The sequence below is a fragment of the Schistosoma mansoni genome, chromosome 2 (assembly GCF_000237925.1).
Source record: "Schistosoma mansoni strain Puerto Rico chromosome 2, complete genome".
NCBI lineage: Eukaryota > Metazoa > Platyhelminthes > Trematoda > Strigeidida > Schistosomatidae > Schistosoma > Schistosoma mansoni.
This window is the reverse complement of record NC_031496.1, coordinates 16,477,038-16,488,503: the sequence shown is the minus strand read 5'-3', so window position 1 is coordinate 16,488,503 and position 11,466 is coordinate 16,477,038. Positions and strand designations below refer to the sequence as shown.

The 11,466-nt window shown below is 31.3% G+C and overlaps 1 protein-coding gene and 1 non-coding gene across 2 annotated transcripts; both read right to left on the bottom strand.

The window, feature by feature from the left end:
• Window positions 1–570: 570 nt before the first annotated feature.
• Window positions 571–7,923, bottom strand: Smp_166970 (hypothetical protein; the record flags this gene model as incomplete). Its single annotated transcript, XM_018795869.1, has 4 exons — window positions 571–899; window positions 3,633–4,071; window positions 6,773–7,233; window positions 7,848–7,923. The coding sequence occupies 4 exons, from the start codon at window positions 7,921–7,923 to the stop codon at window positions 571–573; spliced, it is 1,305 nt and encodes a 434-aa protein (XP_018650138.1).
• Smp_tRNA_01712_Pseudo_CAA.1.1 lies at window positions 6,443–6,512 on the bottom strand. The gene has a single exon. It is a non-coding gene (tRNA).
• Window positions 7,924–11,466: the final 3,543 nt, after the last annotated feature.

Genomic DNA, 11,466 nt, shown 5'->3' with positions numbered 1-11,466 from the left:
CCTAGATTTCGCAACAATCCATATAATTGCTATAAAATGTATCTTATTTACTAAGTACAGGTTTATATGCTTGACTTTTGGCCACATAAATAGTTTGGTGATTAGTGATACTACTCAACTAGTAAACTGCAGTTTGTAAAGCTATCTAAGAGATGGGCGTTGAACTCTCTGACTTCAAAGTCCCATCTTCAGTTCATACTCCACAATTTCCTTTAGTAAATATAAACGAATAATTTGTGTTTATTACATATAATTCAAGTATTATTAATTAGCTCGGCAATAAATACAAATTTATTTTTTAAAATTTTAAATTACACATTACTTATTCATTTATGTAAACGAAATAAGTAGTCTATTACCTCAAGTTGTTTATTGTAAATCCATGTGAATTCAGCACACAGTTATAATTCAATATAGTTTTTCAGAAAAAACTGATAAGAAGTTAAGATATTGTTGTCGCAGAACTGAAACACTTTGTTGTATAGATAATATCTTTTAAAACTCAAATAATCTCCTGTTAAGCTTCAAATTTTCTCAATATGCTTTTGATTGTATATGCCGATTCTATCCCTAATGAGGATATTGAATTAAATATTTTGTTTCAAGTGAGTTCGTTGTTTGTCCAATAACCGTTGGTGAGTCCATATTCCATAAATTCACAAAACATTTGTCATAACTCTTACTAATACTACCTTTATTATCAGTAGTATTGTAAAGGTTCGTTGTAACTGTTGGTATTTCATGCAGTGCAGGAGTAATTTTATTACGACAAGTATTAAATCCAACATGTTGAGGTTGGTGTAATGAATAAGATAAATCATTTAATGCGTAACAATCTACCGCTGATGATGTAGCGGTTGATGAAGATACATTTACACTGTATAAACTATTGCTTACATCTAAATAGATAAACAAATAGATTACATTTTTATTCAATTAAGTCTGTTTTTAAATTTGAATCTAGTGAGTAAAAAAGAAAATTTAAGTAATAAAATGAATTGGCATCGTACAAATTTGATTTTGTATTACATACAACCTCTTAAAAGTACAACGGTCAATAGATAAAATGGCTTTCAGCTTTTTTGTACGGAATTCTAAAATTATTGAGTCTCACTTTAGATTACACAAAATCATGGAATAGCTCTTTTCTATGTTTCTTGAAATGTCTAAAATTCTTATGAAAATGATTTTATCATCATAGAGTGAGAAAGACGATGTGAATTAAGTCAAATGTACCTCACAATTCAGTAAGCCATCAATAGGACTTAGTAAAGATCAGATCAAATTGACTTGAGTTGAAAATGGAAACCATCAAATACTAACTTCATGATTTAAGGTTATCGGACCCATCATGATATTATGGATGGACTCTGCCGAGTAATGTCAAACTAAAACAAAGCAGCTGTTCAGTATTATTCGACTTTCACTAGTTCTGTGACTGTTAATGAAAACTATTTTCAGCTTATGTATGATCTTCAAAACGTTCATTTTAATATACATAGCTAATACTTACTGGTAGTTTAAGTGAGACTGAAACTGGAAAGAAATTAGTATGAGATAAGCCCAGTGAGTTAATATTTATTCTGTTCATCTAAAATTTGTTAAAGTGTTTTCTTTTTTGATCATTTGGTTATAACTTTTAAGTTTTCACTAGTTTGGAGTATATGGTTCGAGTAAATGTTTAGGATAGTTTTATTTTTAAGCGAAAGGTACTGGGTTCAAGTTTTAAAATTCGGGTATATCCACTTGACAAGTCTCAGATAAGATGAAACACTCATCATACATTCCGCTGCTACCTACGATTCGACTTTAATAAGAAAGGGGCTAGGATAATCATTGTAACTTTATTTTACTTTGCTACAGCGCTTGACCGCTAATGTAAGTTAACTATTCATCTCTTGTTGAGTACACTGTTCGAATTGTAATTTATGTAAAACGTATGAAGTTCAAAATGCTGGTCGATGGTATTTACCAATTTTATATTAGTTAAAATAATTTCAATGTTTTCCGTACAACCTATACTAGTCATTTCTTAAAACATTTGTCAATATTTACCATCAGTTTAACTAAAGTGTCTGTCATTTTGGTTTTCATGATCATAGTTAAAGTATAGCGTTGTTAAGTTTCTCTTGATGACCAGATTAAGTAAAAATATAAAAAATTAACTGAATCTCGTTTGTTTCTAAATCACAAGTACTTGATATATTTTTAATTGATCATTTAATATTAACCAATATCATTTCGAGGTGTAACTTGATCAGTAGAAGTTGGTTAGCACCAATGATTAGAAAATATGACATCATTTACTATTAATGATTAATGACTAAAAAAATTCTCAATGGTGTAAGAGATTAGTGCAGAGTTGAATATCGTAATAACGTCTCTACAATTATAGCATTGGACAATATGAGTTTGAATCTTACGAGAAGTCATAGTTTCTCAACTATTGTGAAAACACCTAGCACGAGGTTGACAGAACGCTCTAGAAAATGACGCCTGTATACAAGAATTCTGTACTTAGCATTATCACATAGAATTAGTTGATAGTGTGATACACATAGCATATCTCATTTCACTAGGTCTCAAATGTTTTTAATGTACTTCCAGATTAGTAAATGTTAGTGTTCCCATTGAGATTTCATTTTAAATGCCATAAAGTTATCTATTGGATTGTCTCTAGATTTATTAAATTTATTGCAGTCAGGATGACAAGTTACTAACAGTAACTTTCAATAAATGTGGCTTGACGTCAAGTGTTATAAACTCTTAATTAATACCAGAAGGGATTCTTGTGGATATTATATTAATTTATAATAGTTGAGATCATGAGTCAATTAAAGCTAGATCACCACGGGAAACCTGAAAGCACTGGACGGCCGTTTCGTCCTATTGTGTGACTCCTCAGCAGTGCTCATCTACGACCCGCATCGCGAGATTCGAACCCAGAACCTATCAGTCTCGTGCACGAGCGCCTAATCTCTAGACCACTGAGCGGGCTGACATCCAACGGTATTAATGTCTAACTTCAACCGATCCCCGAAATTGAGCGACATATCCACCATTGTCTTCAGTGAGTTACTATCTCACAATAGACCTGGTTGAACTCCACTGGTCACTGCTTCTCACTAGAACTCCAGGATATACCTCATGGAGCCAGTCTTTAGTGAGCACATGATGGTTATTATAATTACTGTATGCTTCCAGATCTTAATTATTAATTAGTGATTTATATTAATCTATCAGTTTCAGCAATTCAAGTTTATTGTCTAAACAATGAGCTGATATGTTGAACAATTTTCTTTCTGTGGATTATTTATCTAAACTTTCAAACTCTTTAGCTTTTCCAATATTAAATTTTTATGAAATGAGTATGGTAGCGTGTACATAAATTGTGCTCCAATCGTATTTTAAACAACCCTTCAATGATGAATAGTCGACATAATTCAGGCGATTATTAGTCAGTTACCCTTTCAACCATAAACCTTTTTAACGGTTTGCACAATTCATATAGTAGGTGGATATTTCTTTTTATATACCATCATGTTGAAGCTCCGAATTAGTGGAATACATAATCACTTACTACAACATATTTACATTTCATGTTAATAGAAAATTGGCTCTGATTACCATACCTGGATATGTAATTATTTTACCATCTTTTTCATTTATTTGCCAAGATTCATTTTTATTTAATGAATTGATATTCGATACACGTTTTTGTTTGATCCTCAACATTTGTTTTGTTCCTTTATCGATTGAAGATGTTTTCATATTCGATTTCGATTGTTGATATATACTATTTTTTCGTAATTGATGTGTTTGATAATATATTGCTATAAATATTAATGTATTAAGTAAAAACAATATTGATCCTGTTAATATAATCCAGATTAAAGTTGAATAAGAATATGATAAATGCCCTGAAGTCCTTAATGATTGTGAATAAGATTGAATCTCTATGTTAGTTTCATCATCAATTGATTGTGATTTATTTGATAAATTGGAATGCATTAATAATTTATTGTTTTCAAATGGTACTTCTATTATTATATTTGAATTGGGATCAATATCCTATGGTAGTTTAAAAAAACAAAAAACAACATAATATTCGTGAAATAAATTTAAAATGATTCAGTAAAACAAAATATACAAATCAAAGTGTCATATTGGTGAAATATTTTTGTTTTTGATTTTTCTGGTATACTTCTATGAATTATTCATAAAACATGGATATAAATCTATCATATTTTACATAAATATATGAATTATACGGATTTGAAAGTAACCAATAGTTTTATTAAAATTTAGAATATTAATCAGCATAAAACGTAGTTTCAAGGCTTCCTGTTGCTTAGCTACATTCATCTAAAACTATACAGCGTCTATTTTGACGTCAGATCATATAGACTAATGTTGAGATTGTAGCTTGATAGATGGAAATCAATTAGCATTAAAGAAAGGGTGAATGTGGGATTAAATGCTATACAGTAATCATTTAGTGAATATTGTAAAAGAAAATGTATAGGACTAATCAGTATCTGCCATATTCTCGTGTCCTCCATAGTTTATATATTTTTATTACAATGAAATATTAACTGAAAGAGAGCTGATGATATACTTAAGGATATTTTCCGAAAGGAGACTATATCATGGAGATATCTTATATACATTATAGATGAACAGAAAATTGACCAAATGCCAGAACAAGTCAGTCAGTCATTTATAGGCTATGTAGAATTTGACTCAAACATCTGTTGTAGTTGTCATATTTTGCGCAGAAAGCATATTGATAAGAAATTAACAATTGGAAAATAGAAGAAATCGAAATATTAATGATATCAGTGATAGTAAACAAACTCAAGATACAGGACATAGGAAGTGTAATAAAAAGACAAATTTCACCGGAATAAAGTAATATATTAGCGTGATACCTTTAAGATAATTTGGTTATACATAATTACTTGTCTGAATATTTATTCGAGTATTAACAGACTGAATTAGGCAAATAAGAACTTGAAAGCAACAAGGATAATCAGGAAATGTATCGTTAAAATATATGAACATTTTGTATATGAAATCACGGTACTTACAAGGTAAATCTAATGTAAAATTTGAAAAATTCCCATACTGTGATTTAGAACAACATATATAAGCGAATCATATTGTTTTCGATTAGATCCTCATCACGCTTTACTCTAATATACAGTAATATTTATATGCATATACGAAATTATCAAAACAGTCAAGGCAGTTTATGAGTCAATGATAACAGTGGAATAGATTACATAAATCAACATAATAAGTGAAAAGTACAAATTGGTAGTGTGATGACAAGTGTACTAGTTGTGATAAGAATAATAAAGGCTTGAATCACTACATGATAGACCGACTAGAGCAGTGAAGAGAACGTTTAATGCAGCCAATCTCTGTCTATAGTACTCGACTCGATTTATGGTGATTCCTCAATTAAAGGATAAGTTACCTGGTTATGCCACTTCTATGTGTATCTAGGATTCAGCTGCTCTTGTGGAGAAAGCTATATTGGGCGCACTACCAGACAACTGAACCAAAGAGTTAGTGAACACCTCCCTTCGTGGTTAGGAAAAGGTACTATCAAGATAATACGGAACTCGGTTCTTTTACACTTGACCGATAAAGTCGGATAATTGACAGAAATGTCATTTAAAGTTATTTATTTATTCCTACTAGTTTTCCTTATAGGGTTCGATCTCGTCTCTTACACATAGCAGAAGCTATAGGAATTCGATCCAACAACCCAAGTCTTTGTGTTCATAAGAAATTTGTAACACCCTTATCTCTCCCTTGGCCTTAATAAATAATTTTATTTTCCATACTCTTTCTTCGTTTATTTTTCTTCACCCCTCCTGCTAATTATTTATTTATTTTTTCAAATATTCGTTTCACAGTCCAATTATTTGAACACCTTATTACGTAATCTTATAATTTTTATGAATGTTATTTCAGTGTCTACATTTTTCTGATGATTGACCTATTTTCCTATTATGTAACATTGATTCAAGTCTTTATTATTCTTATCACAACTAGTACACTTGTCATCACACTACCAATTTGTACTTTTCACTTATTATGTTGATTTATGTAATCTATTCCACTGTTATCATTGACTCATAAACTGCCTTGATTGGTTTAATAATTTCGTATATGCATATAAATATTACTGTATATTAGAGTAAAGCGTGATGAGGATCTAATCGAAAACAATATGATTCGCTTATATATATTGCTCTAAATTTAATGTAAGTAAAAACTGTATTTGAATGTTCGTATAATTAATTTTAAATAATTTTCATAGTTGAAATCATGGGTCAATTGAAGCCAGACCGCCATGGAAAACCTGAAAACACTGGACGGTCGTTTCGTCCTATTGTGGGACTCCTCAACAGTGCGCATCCACGATCACGCCTCGCGAGATTCGAACCCAGGACCTACCAGTCTTGAGCCGGAGCCCTTAACCGATAGACCACTGAGCCGGCATCCAACGGTGTTAATGTCTAACTTCAACTGATCCACGAAGTTGAGCAACCGTTCACCAATTGTCTTCAGTGAGTTGATATCTCTACAACGGACTTGGTAGAACTCCACTGGTCACTGCTTCCCACTAGAACTCAAGGAAATATCTCTTGAATTCAGTCACTAGTGAGCATATGATTTTGAATAAATCTAAGTATTCACAAAACCTCGTGATAAAATACAACTTAAACTTAGCTAATTATACGATAATGTAACGTACATTTTCTTTGTATAATGGTAGTTGACTAAAATTTCCAGAATATGATACATTAGAAATGGCACTATGTGTTGTTTCATACAATCTACTATTCTCCACAAGATTTAGCAAATTTTCTACATTTTGGTTATAATTTTGAAATAGCCTTGAATTAGTTTTCATTTTGTTGACTTGTCCATTTAACCAGTCTGTTTCCTTTAACTGAAGAAAATAAAAGTATTTATTGAACAATGTTTGTTGATATGGATATTGTTCAATATTATCTTCATTCCCGTTGTGCATACTGAAGCCTTTCGTTTTTCTATCCATCATTGTTAAACGTGGAAATAGTGTAGACCATAATTTATGTTTATCACTTTCATAGAGTTGTTTCATTGTGAAATGTTCATTTTCTTTATTTCCCCATAAATTACGTATATGGTTTTTGGTTTGATGAAAAGATTGTTTGCTTCTTGATTCATCACCTATTTGAAAATAATAACGTCAATGAAGTACCAATTATAATAATCTGAGTTAGATTTTTAGCATCATGCACATGTATTATTGTTCATATTATGACAGAGGTGAAAGGATACTATTAAGCTCACTCCTGCTAAACGAATATTTCTGGATACTCAAAGATGGCTAAATTATATTGATAGATTTATTGAATATGGCTTATGGTTGATGTTATCCGTCATATCCTATTTTACTTAGCGACAGATTTTTCAAAGTAAGTAATACAACTAAATCTTTCATAAAATGGTTTAAAACGAATTATCATCTAACTATTTGTGACTTAGTGAAATGCAGTATACTAATTCATTGGGGATTTATTTATTACAACAAGGTTCTAGATATTTACTGTGAATGTGTGATGAGTTCCTTTAAAATTTCGTCTTGATAATCCAACGTCTTTCTGACTATTTGACTGAATGATCACATGTTTATTGCATGGGTAACTCAGACTATTTTAGTAGGCGCAGTTTGTATTTACCAAATCATATGACCATTATGTATTAAACAGTGACTAAATTTATTCTCAACTACTCCTGATTTTATGATTTTCGCCCAACTATTTTTCTACCTTCAAATTTACTTTCTGACTCTTCTAATGCAAAGTTTATCAACTGGGATTTAAGTGTATTTATGCGAAATAGTTCTGTAGCTCTCATGGTTCTTATAAAATAAATAATATATACCCATGAAAGCCATCTCATATTAAGTTGTCATTTTTGTTTTCGTAAAAGCCTCAGGAAATTCGGTTTATCATTGTTTTAATAATGGTCAGAGATTTAGTCGATTACCTGAAGTATTATATTCAAGAGATATCCTATTGATTCCGGGTATTATCTGATGCCAATCGGTTATATGTTGTGTGATATCTAATCGATTTTTATAATACTTAATATTGTTTGCAAAAGGTGTATTCGATTGAATAGAATAATACATTTGTTAGTGTATGAGAAGTTGCTCAGTTTGTCGCACCTAATTATGAACTATTAATGTGTATGTGCAACAAATCAGTCTCATTAGTAGTTATTAATCAAAGACACTATTTTTTTTTTCATATAATCGACTTTCAGTAGTTTATATAACTTTAATATTTGAATCATTCCTGTTACAATCAAAACGGTTATCGTAATGCAACCATAAATCCTGGAAAGTAATATACGTAATTCCTTTTGATTGCAGTCTATTATTCATTAATTTGCAAAAAAAATACATTTGCATACTAAATGCACTTATGATAAGAGTGTTTAGATAACTGTTCAGTACTTTGTGGTTTTCAGTGATTATTTAACTAATATCAGTCCTTGATGTCAACTAGAAAATTAAACTATCTCTATAAAATTCTATAGCTTACATACTTTGATGAATTTTCGACTTACAATGTCATAAATATGTACAGCTGAAAAACGCTCATTGAAAAGAAAATGTGTGATGTCGATCTTGATAAATTTTTCTGATTATTATACAGAAAAACAATCCTTACCATATAGCACAAGGCCATCAAAAAGCCCCCCAATGCCCTGGTACTGCGGAGAGTTGGGAGAGTACGCTCTCACATAGCCATGCGTATATAGCCTCTGATAGGGAAGTCCTACTCACTGCCTTCTCGCAGCACCGGTGTTGTTTACGAAATTGAGAGGACGAACAGCGAATGTTCGGTGCTATAACCGGGTCGATGGACACGGAAAGTCCACCTAAGGGAGTTGGAAAACCCTGATTCAAAACCAGTGGTGCACATGGGCTCGCTCCAGTATCCTGAAGGAACAAATGGCGTATGAATCAATCGTTGGTCATCGGATACCATGGGACTGCATCTCTTTACAATGCTCCACTGCTTTGTGGATCAGATCTCTAGGTCAAAGGCTCGGGACGTGGCCTCCGGGCAGTATCACAGCCCTCACACAAATCAAATGAGATTTGTGTGGTGTATATATATCTGGTGCCCCTTTATACCAATATTTATGTGTTTAAATAAAATAAAATCAGAAAACAGATGATATCTATTTGTTGCATAAAATGAACAGTACACGTTTTGAATCACCATATGGTTTAATGTTCATTCACTTTGTTAGTTGTTGACTTATCCAGAATTTTCGGTTTTCTACTTAATTTAAATACGAATCATGGTTGAGTGTTTATCATCCAGTTGTCTAATCTATTTGCGGTTTACTTTACATACCTTTATTTCAATGAATATTCTAAAATGTTAGTTATATAAATCACAATGATGATCACTAACATCTACTCTAGATGACAACTTTCATATCCATTAAAAAATATATTGAATCTCCTGTTGAAACCCAAAATAATTACCACATTTTCTACTGAGAAAATGAGCAAACACTTTTCCCATAAACGAAAACAAAGGTAAGATAGTACGCACACAAAATGAAAATCGCAATGGCAATTTAATAGCCTGCAATCTAGGATATACTATAGTCATAATAAAGGAATGCTGTAATTAGAAAAAGTTGTGTTTTTTTAAAATTACAAATATATGCAACTACATTTTAAAGAAATGTTGTGAAAACTCGAAATTGATGTGTTAAACATCATTATTATTCTTTATCTTGAAAATTGTACAGTGAACGTAAACCCTAAGTAATTTAGTTGTGATGATAGTGTAGTCCAGCTATATAATTTTAGATTGAATATTAACCAAGAAATGAGTGAAACAAAGAAACCAGGCTGAAGATGAAGATATTTTTATTGACTTTCCACAACAAAGAATTTTCAATGGGAACATCAAGACATTTCTATTGTACGGAGTTTAAACTTGGGGAACTAATACAACCATTATCAAAAGGGTACAGGTATTTAGAAACAGTTGTCTACGCAAGATACGCAATATCCGTAGGCCGGATACCATTAGCGACGATCTTCTGTGGCAGAGAACAAACCTGAAACCAGCTGAAATTAAGAAAGACACTGGAGACTGATAGACCACACTTTACGGAAATCACAATAGAGGCCGTAGACTGGAACCCGTGGGATGAATGGAAAAAAGGACTGACTAAAGAACACAGCTCCAAGAATTGGGGGCAGACATCACAGGAATGAATAGACTGTAGAAACAACTGGAAAACAGTGGTCAGGATATAGCTGGTTGGAAAATCCTGGTTAGCGGCCTATGCTCCACGAAAGACAACAGGCATAAGTAAATAACAGCAAAATCTAATATGTCATATATCGATTGAAAGATAGATTATATTAATTCATATCTTACCAACATGTAAATAAAGTCTGGAATCATAAGTATATTCTGGCCAATGAACTGGTATTTTTTTAGTTTGATGTCCCATAAATTCTTTGTTTGGGTCACTATATATCAAATCAGAAAAAAATTGTGAAGCATGACTAACTTTCAATATAATTAAATTACCATTTGGATTAGCTAATGATCTTAAAACGTTTATGATCATGAAATATATAAGTATATAACCGATCACTAATCCTTTATATATATGCTATTCAAGTAAACTTTTGTTGAAATTCTTCGATTGTAATGTGTACTACAATTAGATTGTATATCGAATAAAAGCGTGAAATTGATAAACTGGATAGATGAAGATAACATAAGATAAAGGAAATGATATCATAAGTTTCAAATATATTGAATGAAAACATCAATGTATATTATATACTCTGTACCAAGTCATATCAAATCGATGAATTTATTGTTTTCAATCATACTGTAAGCGAAAAATTATTGGGAAACTACAGATTTTAATAGAAGTTCATATAAGGTGATAGATAATATATTTTAGTTTCAACCCATGTAATGATATTCTATCATATACTAAACACGAATAGGCAAGGCAAAAATACATATTATAAAGATACCTTTTAATCACGACTGTTCAGTACTTTTTTCTTCTTTCTTCAGAAATGGTGCTACAGATGAACTCTTTTAGTTGATTAAAGCCCTAACTCGAGTGAAGTAGTAAAGTGTAATTAAGTTTTATTTGTATTGATCGGACTAATGAGTATGTAAAAATCACAATGTTTCTGTAGTGACTATGAAATAAGAAGTTTGAAATGAAACCTATATTCATTTTTTCATAAAAAATGACAGGCAGACACAGAAAAACTAATAAAAAAGGGAGTATAAACCAGATCTTTGTTTGATTGCTAGCATTCAGAATGTAGATATACTGAACAACTATACTGGATATATCATCATGTTAAAAATATGATCCAGTGTT